The following is a 16893-nucleotide window of genomic DNA, read 5'->3' on the forward strand; positions in this document are numbered from 1 at the left end:
TCCTGACCGCTTTGCCAACAGGGAACTCTTCCCTGTCTGTCTCTAAGCTGCACGGGCCGTTTGATATGGGTCAGCATTTAGAAAAGCGTGCTGAATTCTTGCAGAGCAGTGTTCCGCCTTAGCTGTCAAGATCCATCTTTAAACAGGTTGGCGCTTGTTTATCGATGTCTATGGAGGAAGTGAGGGTTTGGTTTCTAATGGCAGAACACGTTAGAAAACAAAACTTTGGACAACCAAATGCTTGAGGAGTGAGGAGAATTTTCTGGTATAGTATTCTTCATCCTCCCTGTTATTTCAAAGCTTTCGAAGTGCACTTGTAAACTTTCTTCCATTAAAAACTATAATACAGTCTGGGCGTGGTGGCTCACGCCTGTCATCCCAGCACTTTGGGAGGTTGAGGCGGGCGGATCACCTGAGGTCAGGAGTTTGAGACCAGCCCGGCCAACATAGTGAAACCCTGTCTCTACTAAAAATACAAAAATTAGCCGGGCGGTGGCAGGTGCCTGTAATCCCAGCTACTCAGGAGGTTGAGACAGGAGAATCCCTTGAACCTGGGAGGTGGAGTTTGCAGTGAGCCGAGATCGCGCCACTGCACTCCAGCCTGGGCAATAGAGCAAGACTCTGTCTCAAACCAACAACAAAAAAACGAAAACAAAAACTATAATACAGTGAGAAAAGTGAAATGTTATTTGATGATGAAAGATCTTTCAGTGATTTGAGACATCCTTTTGAATATTAACAAAGTGACATAGACATAGTGATAACAAAGTTGTGTTTCAAAGGGTACTAATTCTAGGGTAGATCCTGAAAGTTGAATTTTAAAGTGCATTTCTGATGTCATCTTGTTTCTTGGGATTGGCTCATCTCTTCTACAAGTAGGTATCACAGACATTCATAAAAGAGCGTGCTAGTAAATGACACCTTTTTGGTCCAATACAGTATCTCTTTGCACTATGGCTATTTGTCTAGGGGAGTGGGCTGACCACTCATTTAAAAAAAAAGTGTAGCAAAAGCATAGCATCAGTTGATTTTATTGGGTAACTTATACCAATAGCAGGATGTATGCTGTGTGTTTCTAGATTATTCCATGCCTTGCAGATTAGAATGGATGCTCCTTTCAGTGTCTTTTCCTCTCCTTTCACTATTCTTGCTTACTATCATAACAGCCTTTGGGCAGGAAGGGATGGACCTAGCAGGGAGCTTCTCTGCCCCAGGCATGTTATTTATACTTTGCCATTTAGTCCTCACAGCAACCCTGGGAGGTAAGGTCATATCGCCTGTTTCACGGTTGAAAAAACCCTTGAGCCTCGACTCTGAGATGTTGAGTGAGAGCCCAGTTCACACAGCCATGTTGGAGCCCAGGGATGTCGAATGCCAAAGCCCCTTCCCTTGCCATGGGGGTTACTGCCTGGGCTCTTGCCCTGTAGCCTGGGGTCAGGTGTTCCATCTAATAGTATCTTCTTTAACTCTGTGGGCTGCAGGAAACTGAAAACACACCTGCAGCATCTCCGGTGGAAAGGAGCGAAGAACACGGACCGGGAGTACAAAGAGAAGTGCTGTGCGCGCTGCCAGCAGGTGCTGGGGTTCCTGCTGCACCGGGGCGCCGTGTGCCGGGGCTGCAGCCACCGCGTGTGCGCCCAGTGCCGAGTGTTCCTGAGGGGGACCCATGCCTGGAAGTGCACGGTGTGCTTTGAGGACAGGTAAGCATGGCCGGTGGTTGGATCCCTCCCACTGATTCAGGTCTCGGAGGAGGCCTTTTTACAAACCGCTCATAAAGAGAGCACTCACTCCTCACCTTCAGCCGGTAAATGTGTACCGAGTGCCTGATAGGGAGCTACCTTTCTAGCCTTGGAAGTTATCTTCATCCAAAAATAAATTTTATATAGCAACATTTTTTTCATTTACAGAAGTTTGGGCCAAGTGTGGTGGCTGATGACTGTAATCCTAGCACTTTGGGAGGCCAAGGTGGGTGGATTGCTGGAGCCCAGGAGTTTGAGTCCAGCCTGGGCAACGTAGTGAGACCCCGTCTCTACAAAAAAATACAAAAATTAGCCAAGTGTGGTGGTGCATGCCTGTGGTCCCAGCTACTCAGGAGGCTGAGATGAGAGGATCATTTGAACCTAGGAGCTGTGATTGTACCACTGCACTCCAGCCTGGGCAACAGAGTGAGAACCTGTTTAAACAACAAAAGTTTGTTAAGTCGAAGGATGGGCTAACCCAGGAGTTCAGATTCATTTGGGTCTCTTAACTAAGTGCTGTCATTTTCTTAGCACTTAATTTATCTCCTTCAGTACCAGTGGAGTAAATTATAATCTAGGGAATATTGGAGTAATCATCTGAGGCTTTAAATACTGCCTTTCTGAAGCTGACCTGTCTTTAATACTCAGGTAAAGAAATGGACATGCTTCCCTTTAGTGACAGACTGAATCTACTTTATAGTTATCAATTGGTGTTAGGGGGTTTTAATACCAGTTTTAACATGGAATTGGTGTTTTTGCACTCCCCATTCTGAAAACGATAAAGAGCCGACTTGGCTTAGACTCCCGCTGTTCAAAGCAAGAATGAACTGGCCATGAGCTCTGTGAAAACACTAGAGGGGTGACTCCGTCTGCTGGGGGAGACGGTGCACAAGGACATCACAGAACTTCGGAGAAGGGAAGGAATACTAGGCTGGTGTGAATGGGAGTCATCAGAGACCCTGAGATTTGAAAACAACTTCTAAATATTGCCACAGATGTGTGCCACAGATGTGTGAGTGCCCCAGGGACAAAGACTGTGGGAGGCACTTAGTGTGGGCATCGTGGCTGGGGTTTCTTCCCCCTAAATCCAGAGGGCTGTGTTTAACGCACGCCCTGGCGTTCATCTACTTAAGTGTCCTGTCCCTTTGCAAGGCTTACTGTATTTCAGTCATCTAGCCAGAGAGGTGAAGTGGTTCAACCTGATTTCTTTGCTCTTGAACTGCATTCCGTCGATTTCGCTCACAGCGTGCCAAGTCGCACGGACGGTGGCAGAATTCGCCTTCTCATCTCATGTTTCTTTGGTTTGCTGAAGCCATTGTCCTTCAGGCTTTTCCTTGCTTGAGAGCAAAAAATAATTACTGTGAGCTGCCCTGGCGGCATAGAGAGCAATTCCAAATCATCTCTAGAAAGGTCTCAGGATCTTCTTCCCCATTTCAACCAACCATATATATTTGAAGTCTAATAATAAACATTGCTGGGCAGGGTGTTACATTTCTCAGCATTTTTTCTTCTTCTAACAATGAACTGTAAATGAAAAATCAAAACAAGAGGACAAGGTCTGAGGCAATCTCCCAGGAAGCTGACAGTGTTGAAATCTCTGCCCTAGTGAGCCTTGTGTCCCAGGCACTGTAACTTTACCCTCTAAGTACATGAAATACGACTTCTAAAACCCCAGCTTCCTTATTTTGAAATAAGGATGGTTTTCAAAATACTTAAGGTCATTGCATTACTATGAGTGCATTAACAGGAGAAGTCGGGAGGGGAGAGAGCCAAGTAGTTTGTGGTGACGTGCATTTTCTTTCCCCTCGCCTTGCTCCCTGTCCCCGCAGCCCTCTGTCCTCTCTCCAACTTTATCCAGTCTGGGCTGTCCTCCTCCTCTTTAGGACCAAAAGAAAGATGAGACTTTGTAAAACTTTAGAATCTTTGACATTCATAACTGTCGCACATCTGGGGACCTAGAAAAGGTTTTTGACCCCGATCATTGTCTCCCCTGCTTCTTCCTTCGCTTCAGGCTCATTTCTCAAGAAAAAGTGGATCTGTGACAGGAACAAGATGAGGAAAATTGGTTTTTAAAATCAAGAAAGGGGAAGTGCTAGGGTAGCAATGACCAAAACCAACCAACCAACTCGCAGGTTGCTGCAGAACAAGAGGCCTGTGGCAGGTGTTGGCCCTGACCTTGTGTTGAGAGGTTCCAGAAGACATTTAAGATAAAGTTTCTGTCTTCAGGGAAAGTTTTCTCTTAGAGAACTGAGTGCCAAGTTGCTAAGGGCCCTGGGAGCTCAGAGAGGGAGAGATGAGGCAGGCTGAGTGGCTCAAGACGACTTCCAGAATATCCATGGTTGGAATAGTCTTTTAATGTTTTATTAAAAGCGTAAAACAATCGTGTGGGGTAGCTACTACTTTCATCCTCATTTTACAGTTGAGAAAGTGGAGGATTAGAGACACAAGATGGTTTGTCCATGTCATATCAGTAAGAACAGAGTGAAGATGGCAACCCAGGTCCCCCGGGCCCCCAGGCCTCCTTCTGAATCTCCAGTCCTCTCCCGCCTGCTGGGAGCCTTGTCCTGGGAGGGCAGAGTCTTTTATTTATTTATTTATTTATTTTGAGACAGAGTTTCGCTCTTGTCACCCAGGCTGGAGTGCAGTGGTGTGATCTTGGCTCACTGCAACCTCTGCCTCCAGGTTCAAGTGATTCTCCTGCCTCAGCCTCCCAAGTAGCTGGGATTGCAGGCACCTGCTGCCACGCCTGGCTAATTTTTATATTTTTAGCAGAGACGGGGTTTCACCATGTTGGCCAGGCTGGTCTCGAATTCCTGACCTCAGGTGATCCGCCTGCCTGGGCTTCCCAAAGGGCTGGGATTACAAGCGTGAGCCACTGCGCCCGGCCGGCAGAGTCTTAAAAGCCACTTAGAAGAGCTTGCCTCCAAGACAGTAGGAGCTGGAGCCTGAGCATGTGCTCTTTGCCAAGCGAACACCATGCCGAAAGTCGGCCTGGTTTTGCAGGGCAAGATCAGGAGAGCGGAAGGTAAAGGTAAAGGTAAAAGAGCGATCTGAGAGTTGCTGCAGTGAATGAGAGGCACCGAGGGAGGAGGCTGGTGGCAATAGTGATGGAGAATGGGAGAGACAGGAAAAGGGGAGGATGGACCTTGGTTACAGGGGATAAAAGAGAAAGGTGAAAAGTGATTCTGAGGACTGGCCAGACAGGTCGCTTGGCATGCTGAACTGGATCACGGGGCATCAGAGAACCGAAGGATCAGAAAGAGCCCAGTAATCAAAGGCACACTGGAAAGGACTTAGAAGAACCAAGGAAAGTTGTTTTCAGTAGTGAAGGGGCTCCTGTTGTCCTCAGCAGGGGCCGATCAGAAGAGGGTGACTTGGGAGGAGAAACAAAGAAGTTAAAAGCAGAAACATCCTTGTTTTCCACTGATGTTTCTTCCCGGGGAATGTATTGACACTTTCTGCAGTGAAATGGCAGATGGTAACAATTATGTTGAAATATCAAGGAGGAGACTATGCTTTGTATATGTTTGTTTTAGCTTCATTAAAAAAATAAGATTAAGCTTGATGATTTATGTTTGCATTAATTTTTTTCTATTAAAACTAATATACTGTGTCATAACAAATTCCACGCCTAAAAGAAACCTGGTCTTCTCCCTTAAGATTGCTGAGGAATTACTCTTGTTCAGACTTGTTTCCTTCAAACTGTGATCTTCTTGTCATGCTTTGTAATTGCTGTGACCACAACAAATCGATGATTCTTCAGCTTCAGGTATCTGTGGACACACTGCCTATTTCGTTAGGAACATTTTGCTGCCAGTCAGGTGCTTTAGAACCAAATTGGTTTGTACAGAGAATTCCGTAAGTTGCAAGTATTTTAACAATGATAAAGGTGCAACAGAGCTTATATACCATCATTAGAACAGAAGGTTTCAAGTTGCAGCAGGTGATACTGTTGATTTCAGGGTACTTTCCTGAATTGCTCAAATTTGTCTCTTGTACCACGCCTGATGCCAACAAAGAGCTGCTTAAATGTGTTCGGTTGAAAAATTGATCCAGACCTTGGCATTTTATTATTATGTCCTTAGTTCTCAGGTTGGGTCTTGAGTTATTGCTGCAGAGCAGTAGTGGTTAAAATAAGATCTTGGAATTTATCAAAAGGGAGGTGAGCTGGATGTGGTCATCCACGAGGTCATGGATGTGGTGTGCATGCCTGTGGTCCCAGTTACTCATGGAATGCCCAAGCGGGAGGATCACATAAGCCCAGGAGTTTGAGGCCAGCCTGGCCAACATAGTGAGACCTCGTCTCTGAAACAACTTAAAAAGGTTTTTTTGTTGTTGTTGTTGTCATTCAGCATTTCAGATAAGGACTTAAGATGTAAAGATATTGTTACAGGATGATGCATTGTATTTTCTGCATTGCATGAAAGAATTTTTATTGAAAATCAAGTGACATTTCAAAGGAAGTTCTATTCTGATTATGTCTCTGCCTAAAGTAAACTTCCCAGATTTTAGAAAATGTAATCTTTTAAATTTCAGACTGGTTTTCCCAGTACTTTTATAATCCCATGTTTTGATAAAATATTGAATCATCATTTTATATTCACAAAGGCAAATAACTAGTGTATGAGAATGGGATAATTCACTCTCACTCTTGAAAATATATCTACTCTTCAAGTGAGTAAAAGGTCTAACTCTACTAACTCTGTAAAAGATTGAAAAGAAATTGAATGCCAAGTGTGATACAGGAGAGTTGGCAAGGAAAGATTTTAGCCTGGTGCCAAGGTGAAGATGATATTTGTCTACTGACTCTTTCCTGTTTCAAAACCTTATTTCTTTTTTTCCCTCTAAATCCTACTTTTAACATTGCTGGCCGGGCATGGTGGCTCATGCCTGTAATCCCAGCACTTTGGGAGGCCGAGGCGGGTGGATCACTTGACGTCAGGAGTTCAAGACCAGCCTGGCCAACATGGTGAAACCCCATATCTACTGAAAATACAAAAATTAGGCCGGGCACAGTGGCAGGCGCCTGTAATCCCAGCTACTTGGGAGGCTGAGGTACAAGAATCGCTTGAACCGGGAGGCGAAGGTTGCAATGAGCGGAGATCACACCAATGCCCTCCAAGCTAGGCGACAGACTCAATCTCAAAAAAAAAAAAAAAAAAAAAAGAAATGTACAGAGTATTTTTTTTTTTTTTTTGAGACTGAGTCTCGCTCTGTCGCCCAGGCTGGAGTGCAGTGGCATGATCTCGGCTCACTGCAAGCTCCGCCTCCTGGGTTCACGCCATTCTCCTGCCTCAGCCTCCCAAATAGCTGGGACTACAGGCACCCACCACCAAGCCCGGCTAATTTTTTTGTATTTTTAGTAGAGACGGGGTTTCACCTTGTTAGCCAGGATGGTCTTGATCTCCTGATCTAGTGTTCTGCCCGCCTCAGCCTCCCAAAGTGCTGAGATTACAGGCGTGAGCCACCGCGCCCGGCCTATGCAGTACTTTTTAGAAAAAAAAAAGTTTCTTTTGTGTTTACTAAAGGGAATGCTTTGACAATAGTGTGTGTGTTTTACTAAAGGGAATGCTTTGACAATAGTGTGTGTGTCATTCTTCTTGTTGAAACTGAACTGTATTCTGTAGTCAGCACTTGATTAGTTAGGGAAAGTCCTGCCTTTAAAACCTTTTTGAGAACCAGTGAGCTTTCTGCGCATTGTCTTTTGTTAATATTCTCTGTTGTCACCTTACGTAGTTCAGCTGAAACCTGTCACCCTGTAAGGGAGGGGAGCCCCAAGAGAGTTTTTCTGGGTTGGCATTTTGCATGGTAGCCAAGACAGTTTAGCATCCAGGGTTCACACCAAGAATGGTTTATAGATAATTTTATCGGTGGCTCATGCCTGTAATCCCATCACTTTGGGAGGCTGAGGCGGGTAGATCACTTGAGGTCAGGAGTTGAAGACCAGCCTGGCCAACATGGTGAAATCCCATCTCTACTGAAAATACAAAAATTAGCCGGGCATGATGGCGCACGCCTGTAATCCCAGCTACTCTGGAGGAGGCTGAGGCAGGAGAATCTCTAGAACCTGGGAGGCGGAGGTTGCAGTGAGCTGACAGCGAGACTCAGTCTTAAAAAAAAAAAAAAAAAAAGATAATTATTTAAATTATTTAGCCAATCATTTTGAAACCTCTATATTTTTATAATTATTATCTATATGTTATACAGCATCTCTTTCCATAATTATTTTTGTTACCTTCAGTGTTTTCTGATTATATTTACAACAATATTTTAAACCAACTTTGCATTTTATAACTGATTCAAGTGCTCATTACTAGTCTTTGGAGACCATGATTCCCAGTTTGCAAGTTCTTTATTTTGATTCATTTTTCAATCACTTGAATTGCCTCCTTAAGAAGTTTCTCCTCACACCTGTAATCCCAGCACTTTGGGAGGCCGAGGTGGGCAGATTGCCTAAGCTCAGGAGTTCATGACCAGCCTGGGCAACACAGTGAAACCCTGTCTCTACTAAAATACAAAAAATTAGCTGGGCATGGTCATGTGTACCTGTAATCCCAGCTACTTGGGAGGTTGAGGCAGGAGAATTGCTTGAACTCGGGAGGCGGAGGTTGCAGTGAGCCGAGATTGCACTACTGCACTCCAGCCTGGGCGACAGAGCAAGACTGTCTCAAAAAAAAAGAAGTTTTTCCCCAGGAGAGGACTGTGAGTGGTGTATTTTCCACGTCATTGCGTATTTGAGAGTTGCTTTCCGTGGTCTTCCTTCATGAGGAATGATTTCACTGGGTTTTAAGTCCTGGGTTGCCACTGTTTACTCAGTATATGCAGCCATGTTGCCTTTTGGAATTTAACATTATGGAGACAGCTGATGCTAGTTTTATTTTTATTTCATTGTTTATCTCCTGATTTTTATGTAGAAGAAACATACTGGTTTTTTCGTTTCTTCTTCTTTTTTTTTTGGCAGAGACTGCAGCCTTATTCTCTTTTAAAACTTTTTATTTAGTTGGTTTTTAATTTTTTTAATTTAATTTTTTTTTTGAGACTGAGTCTCACTCTGTCGCCCAGGCTGGAGTGCAGTGGCACGATATCAGCTCACTGCAACCTCCGCCTCCTGGGTTCAAGTGAGTCTCCTGCCTCAGTTTCCCTGGTAGCTGAGATTACAGGTGTGTGTTACCACACCCAGCTAATTTTTTGTATTTTTTTGTAGAGATAGGGGTTTCACCTTGTTGGTCAGGCTGGTCTCAAACTCCTGGCCTCAAGTGATCTGCCCGTCTCGGCCTCTCAAACTGCTGGAATTTCAGGCGTGAGCCACCTCACCTCACCTAGTTAGTTTTTTTAGAGACAGGGTGTCACTCCGTCACCCAGGCTAGAGTACAGGGCGTGATCATAGCTCACTGCAGCCTCCAACGCCTGGGTTCAAGAGACCTTCCTGCCTCAGCTTCCCAAATAGCTGGGACTCCAAGTACGCACCACCACATCTGGCTGATATAGATATGTTTTAAGACAAGGTCTTACCATGTTGTCCAGGCTGGTCTTGAACTCCTAGCTTCAAGTGACCCTCCTGCCTTGGCCTCTCGAAGTGCTAGGATTACAGGTGTGAGCCACCATGCCCAGTTATTTTTTTTTCTGTATCCTTTTTATTAAAAACAGTTTCTAATATGTGTCTGGGAATGAGGTTTTTGTGGATTAAGGGCCGTTCTTTTGAGCTGCTCCCTCTTGGGTCTCCTGGGTTTTTATTTCGGTTTAACTCAGTCATGCTTTCCTCAGTCAAGTCTGATTGTTCTCAAGATGCTTTCATGCCACTTACACAGCTTCTTTGGGAACAGCATTTTTTTTTTTTTTTTTGAGACGGAGTCTTGCTCTGTTGCCCAGGCTAGAGCGCAGTGGGGCGATCTCGGCTCACTGCCAGCTCCACCTCCCAGGTTCACGCCATTCTCCTGTCTTAGGCTCCCAAGTAGCTGGGACTACAGGCGCTGGCCACCATGCCCCCCTAATTTTTTGTATTTTTAGTAGAGACAGGGTTTCACCATGTTAGCCAGGATGGTCCCAATCTCCTGACCTCGTGATCCACTGCCTCAGCCTCCCAAAGTGCTGGGATTAAAGGTGTGAGCCACCGCGCCCCGCCAGGAACAGCTTTGAAGGCATAAGTTGGCTTCCTTTTCTCTTTGTATTAATAATCTTCTTCCTCGGGCCGGGCGTGGTGGCTCACACCTGTTATCCCAGCACTTTGGGAGGCCGAGCTGGGCGGATCACTTGAGGTCAGGAATTCAAGTCCAGCTTGGCCAACATGGTGAAACCCTGTGTCTACTAAAAATACAAAAATTAGTTGGATGTGGTGGCACATGCCTGTAATCCCAGCTACTCCGGAGGCTGAGGCAGGAGAATCGCTGGAATCTGAGAGGTGGAGGTTGCAATGAGCCGAGATCGCACCACTGCAGTCCACCCTGGACAACATAGCGAGACTGTGTCTCAAAATACTACTACTACTACTACTACTACTACTACTACTACTACTACTACTAATGACGACGATAATCTTCTCCCTCAACATTTAATGTCTTCTTTCTCTTTCACATTCTGGCAAGTGTCTCTGCCAAGTCAGCCTCACAGATTCAGCTTTCTAGCCTGCCATTTCTACTCTTTTCTGCTGATGAAACAGTTCATTCTGCTTTGGCTCTGTTAGTTTATGAAATATTCCCTTATTGTAGTCCCACCGTCTCTTCATCCTGGCTCTTCCTTCTATCTTGCTGTGTCTTTTTCTCAGAGGTGGGTCTTAGATGTTTTTGGAGGCTGACTGCTTTCTGAAAGTTCCCTCTGGTTCCACGGTGATGCACGGTCACAGAGGCTGCTGGCCTGGTCTTCTGGACTCCATGTACCCTGACTATGGCATGTTATCGGAAGCTCTTGGTTGTCTCTTTAGAAAGCCAGGTTGAGCGGTTGCCCACAGAGAGCGTGTGCTCCTGCTTTCGGCCTTCTCATCGCCCCTCTGTCGTGGTGGATCCCCCTTCTTAGGTCTACAGGGAGAGGACAGGTCGGGGCACAGCATCTAACCATTTTTATCGTCAAGGCCTTACACAAGTACAGCTCTGTCCAGCTGCAGTAGAATTTTTCTTAATTTCATTGACTGGTTATCTGATATAACAGACCAGGAGTCACAAACTTGACATCAACAGACGACAGACAGGGCACAGACCTTGTTTGTTCTGACCTGCGCAGTGTTTAATATTGATCATTTTAGTGCTTTAAAATGGGTGTGTATCCTCTGGTTAAGCAAGTTCCCACCCCTCCCTGTTGTCTCCCCTCCCAACCCCCTTCCCTCATTTATAGTTTCTGCTTGGGCCCTCAGTGTGTGGCCCTGCCCGACACAGTTAGAGGGCGTGACACCTACTCAATTTCAGTGCACACTGCTACAAGGCTACACCTATTTTGGATCCCACCTTATCTCTTTAATTCTAAGGATGCCCCCCTGCAGAGGGGAGGATATTCATTCATTCACTGGGGCTGTAATGTGCCTGGCCAGAGCTTGTAGCTGTGAATATAGCACTGGATGTGACAGAGAGGGGGGCATCTGCCTTCTCTCCGAGGTTAAGCAAGGGAGAGTTATTCGTGTTTTGTAAGAAGTGTTGGTAACAGCTTGATAAAAACCCTTTCTTTATCTTCATCTTGATTCTCTGACTCCTTTGATAGTTACCTAGGATTCAATCACAATGATCAGTCTTTTTTTTCCTGTAAGGATGTCGAAATCAGATCAATTGAGCTGGTGGAAAAAACCGAGTATTCTGCTTTGTAACTATGAACCGTTTTAGATGCGAGACTAGTTGAAGTAGGGCCGGTCACGGTGGCTCACGCTTATAATCCCAGCACTTTGGGAGGCCGAGGTGGGTGGATCACCTGAGGTTGGGAGTTCGAGACCAGCCTGGCTGACATGATGAAATCCCATCTCTACTAAAAACACAAAAATGGCCGGGCGCAGTGGCTCATGCCTGTAATCCCAGCACTTTGGGAGGCCAAGATGGGCGGATCATGAGGTCAGGAGATCGAGACCTTCCTGGCTAACATGGTGAAACCCTGTCTCTACTAAAAATACAAAAATAAATTAGCCGGGCGCGGTGGTGGGCACCTGTAGTCCCAGCTGCTCAGGAGGCTGAGGCAGGAGAATGGTGTGAACCCGGGAGGCGGAGCTTGCAATGAGCCAAGATGGCGCCACTGCACCCCAGCCTGGGCGACAGAGCGAGACTCCATCTCATGGATAGGAAGAATCAATATTGTGAAAATGGCCATACTGCCCAAGGTAATTTATATCCCCATCAAGCTACCAATGACTTTCTTCACAGAATTGGAAAAAACTACTTTCAAGTTCATATGGAACCAAAAAAGAGCCTGCATTGCCAAGTCAATCCTAAGCCAAAAGAACAAAGCTGGAGGCATCATGCTACCTGACTTCAAACTATACTACAAGGCTACAGTAACCAAAACAACGTGGTACTGTTACCAAAACAGAGATATAGACCAATGGAACAGAACAGAGCCCTCAGAAATAATGCTGCATATCTACAACTATCTGATCTTTGACAAACCTGACAAAAACAAGCAATGGGGAAAGGATTCCCTATTTAATAAATGGTGCTGGGAAAACTGGCTAGCCATATGTAGAAAGCTGAAACTGGATCCCTTCCTTACACCTTATACAAAAATTAATTCAACATGGATTAAAGACTTAAATGTTAGACCTAAAACCATAAAAACCCTAGAAGAAAACCTAGGCATTACCATTCAGGACATAGGCATGGGCAAGGACTTCATGTCTAAAACACCAAAAGCAATGGCAACAAAAGCCAAAATTGACAAATGGGATCTAATTAAACTAAAGAGCTTCTGCACGGCAAAATGAACCACCATCAGAGTGAACAGGCAACCTACAGAATGAGAGAAAATTTTTGCAACCTACTCATCTGACAGAGGGCTAATATCCGGAATCTACAATGAACTCAAACAAATTTACAAGAAAAAAACAAACAACCCTATCAACAAGCGGGCGAAGGATATGAACAGATACTTCTCAAAAGAAGACATTTATGCAGCCAAAAAACACATGAAAAAATGCTCATCATCACTGGCCATCAGAGAAATGCAAATCAAAACCACAATGAGATACCATCTCACACCAGTTAGAATGGTGATCATTAAAAAGTCAGGAAACAACAGGTGCTGGAGAGGATGTGGAGAAATAGGAACACTTTTACACTGTTGGTGGGACTGTAAACTAGTTCAACCATTGTGGAAGTCAGTGTGGCGATTCCTCAGGGATCTAGAACTAGAAATACCATTTGACCCAGCCATCCCATTACTGGATATATACCCAAAGGACTATAAATCATGCTGCTATAAAGACACATGCACACGTATGTTTATTGTGGCACTATTCACAATAGCAAAGACTTGGAACCAACCCAAATGTCCAACAATGATAGACTGGATTAAGAAAATGTGGCACATATACACCATGGAATACTATGCAGCCATAAAAATGATGAGTTCATGTCCTTTGTAGGGACATGGATGAAGCTGGAAACCATCATTCTCAGCAAACTGTCGCAAGGACAAAAAACCAAACATTGTATGTTCTCACTCATAGGTGGGAATTGAACAATGAGAACACATGGACACAGGAAGGGGAACATCACACACCGGGGAATGTTGTGGGGAGCCGGGAGGGATAGCATTAGGAGATATACCTAATGCTAAATGACGAGTTAATGGGTGCAGCACAACATCATGGCACATGTATACGTATGTAACACACCTGCACATTGTGCACATGTACCCTAAAACTTAAAGTATAATAAAAAAAAAATGAGCTGGTTGTGGTGGTGGGTGCCTGTAACCCCAGCTACTTGGGAGGCTGAGGCAGAAGAATCACTTGAACCCGGGAGGCAGAGGTTGCAGTGAGCCGAGATCATGTCATTGCACTCCGGCCTGGGTGACAAGAATGAAACTCTGTCTCAAAAAAAAAAAAAAAAAATTGAAATAAAAAAATAAAAATCCAACTATATGCTTGCATAGGACTAATTTAGCTGGGAGTTACTGAGCAGTTGGACAAACTATCATGAAAAAAATAGGTTGATCTCAGTTTTGCAATATGCAGCTTCTGCTGCTGCTGCTTTTGTTGTTGTTGTTGTTTTAATTTTATTTGAGAGACGGTCTCACACTGTTGCCCAGACTGGAGTGCAGTGGTACAGTCTTGGCTCACTGTAAATTCCACCTCCTGGGCTCAAGCAGTCCTCCCGCTTCAGCCTCCTGAGGAGCTGGGACTACTGGCGTGCACCACCATGTCTGGCTAATTCTTGTATTTTTGGTAGGGATGTTGCTCAGGCTGGTCTGGAACTCCTGCGTCCAAGCAATCCTCTCGCCTCGGCCTCCGAAAGTGCTGAGATTACAGATGTGTCCCACCAATGCGACTTCTTGATTTGAAGTTTTTGTAGTTCATGTGTGTAAAGGACTCTGGAGACCTCCTTGCCACTGGGGTACTGGTTGGAGAGCAGTTCTGCACAGGAGATGTGCTTCTTTAGGGATTTGAAGAATCCTGGCTGTGCGGACCAATTTTCTACTTCTTGTCAGTTGAATGGTGAAAATACGTTAAGCAACTCTAGGGACATCATGCTGACTTTTCTTGGAACATACAGGGTAGATGCAGTAGCTTAGCCACCTGCAGATGCAAGCAATTTAGATGCAAGATGCATTACAACATGTGTGTTTGGCTCACTGCTTGGTGTTAGTAATGAGGTCAAAATATTTTCTGGTGGGGTCCTCCATTCATCTTATTGAACGTTTGTGTGCTAGAATTTGCCAAGTGTTTTTCAACAGTTATTTCTCCTTTGATAATGAAATGACAGCATTAACAGAATTCAGGGCTGTGAAAATGGATGCTGAAAACCCCAGAAGTTTATTAAGAGCCATCTAGGCATCCAGTGCTTGGCATTTGTAATTCTAGTGATCCTCATGTAGTTAATGTGAAGGTCAGTCATGCATCAGGTCTCCTGATTCTATAGCTTCGGCCCTCCCCACCACCCTAGGCTTTTGCCTTTTGAGATATATTTATGGGCTGACTGAAAAAATTTTTAAAGAAGTAAGTCATGATTCTGAAAAGTTTAAGGGCACAAATTTATTGCTGAACTCATAAATCTTCCAAGAAACTTTCATAACCTCATTCTGATTTAATCACCTGGGAAGAAGTGCTAGATGCTTTCTTTGGTTACTAATGAATCACACTACCCTGTGTTGGCCCTAACATGGACAGAGACTACAGGATCTATCACCTCTATCATAGACTCTAAGGGCAATGAGTGGTCCTCCTTTGTAAACTTGGGATTAGGCCGGGTGTGGTGGCTCACACCTGTAATCCCAGCACTTTGGGAGGCCAAGGCAGGCAGATCACTTGAGGCCAGGAGTTCAAGACCAGCCTGGCCAACATAGTGAAACCCTGTCTCTACAAAAAATACAAAACTTAGCCAGGCATGGTGGTGCATGCCTGTAGTCCCAGCTACTTGGGAGGTTGAGGAGGGAGGATCACTTGAACCTGGGAGGTTGAGGCTGCAGTGAGCCGAGATTATGCCACTGCACTCCAGCCTGGGCGATAGAATGAGACCCTGTCTCAAAGAAAAAAAAAAAGTCTTGGGATTAGTGCAGACAGGGAGTCCTTACAAAAGATATTGTGGAATAATTGCTTATGAAGCCACTGATTTTGCAAGAAAGGGTAATGGACACCCGGGCCAAACCTAGTATTCAAAGCAAAGAGCCTCAAATGCAAAAAGTGCTGGTTGTCATATGGTTTAGGGGTAAAAATACTGTGGTATTTTTACTTTATTCTTTAATCACAGATAGGCCCAAGAGATCCTCAAGTTTGTGCCCAAATCTCTCTATGCCAAATTAGCTCCTGTTTAAACTGCGCAAGTAATCAGTTGGAATTAAATGAGATTAGATGGTTCTATTAGATGATTCGCGCTGGGTGACTAGGATTTTAATTTATCTACTACTTGTGTAGGTTCTGAAACCAGGGCTGGAGTCCTTTCAATGATTCGCATTGTTCATTCACTTAGGTGCTTTCACCTTTTGCTCTTCCCTCGCCTTAGCTGTTTTTCATTTTCTGTGATTGTATGTCTGCCTGTGTGTGTGTTTACTTATCGATGTTGTCCCTCTGTCTGATTAGCTCAGTCGACTGTAGCATCTCAGATATGGATATTTTGGGCCCAATGGTAACGGGCTGGAGCATGTGAGAGAGGAGATGAGCTGAAATGGGTCACTCACCAGAAAGGCAATTCTGCAAGTAAGGTGCGTTTATCAGGCGGGGGCCTTGTAATTCCTGCCCTTTGGATTTGCTTTCCTGTCCCCTCCTCTAAGGATTAGACCTTGTTCTGTTTGCCAGGACTGAAGAGGCATCTTTAGAAATTGAATATGGAGAGGTGCAGCCCTTCAAGGGCATGGGAATTTACCACCCATTACTCCCTCTAGACTTGCCCTGATTTTTTATGTTCTGCTTCCCACAAGTGCTCCAGGGGACAACTTCTGTCTAGAGGCTGAGACTGCCTTAAGGTGTTTTGTGTTGATGTAGGGGATTAGATAATTGAGTTTCTGACTTTATGGATGCAAACTTTTCCCTGTCTCTGTAGAGACATATCACAGTTGTACACTTTATATATTTTTGGCTCTGAATGGTAATGACTGATTACCAAAATTCTGTTATAGGCCAGATGCTGTGGCCCATGCCTGTAATCCCAGCACTTTGGGAGGCCAAGGCAGGTGGATCACTTGAGCTCAGGAGTCTGAGACCAGCCTGGGCAACATAGCAAAACCCCGTCTCCACAAAAAAAAAAAAAACAAAAAAAAAAACAAACCACAAAAATCAGCCAGGTGTGGTGGCACGAATGCTCTCTCTATATTTTCCTTGTTCTAGTCACTAAGTATTGGTAGTAATCATTTACGTACTAATCAGAAAATAGTAGTGTCTAACCAGGTGAAGGAGAGAAAGTTAGTTGATGTCTTCTGACAATTACTAGCACTTCATAGAGAAAGATAGCATATTTTGAAAAACGTGCAGATTGGCATATATTTGTGATTTTACTTACATTAGCAAGCATTAATTTTTTAAAAAATCCACTTG

General features: G+C 44.6%; 1 protein-coding gene across 42 annotated transcripts in view; it reads left to right on the forward strand.

Moving 5' to 3' along the window:
• The window catches only part of SYTL3 (synaptotagmin like 3), a 117788-nt gene that overhangs the window by 20504 nt on the left and 80391 nt on the right, over window positions 1-16893 (forward strand). For all 42 annotated transcript variants that reach the window (XM_063813605.1, XM_054686457.2, XM_016956552.4 and 39 more), the window contains one exon: window positions 1482-1700. In XM_063813605.1, the coding sequence (XP_063669675.1) occupies window positions 1482-1700 (219 nt within the window). The remainder of the gene's footprint in view (window positions 1-1481; window positions 1701-16893) is intronic.

Source organism: Pan troglodytes, chromosome 5, assembly GCF_028858775.2.
Source record: "Pan troglodytes isolate AG18354 chromosome 5, NHGRI_mPanTro3-v2.0_pri, whole genome shotgun sequence".
Taxonomy (NCBI): Eukaryota; Metazoa; Chordata; class Mammalia; order Primates; family Hominidae; genus Pan; species Pan troglodytes.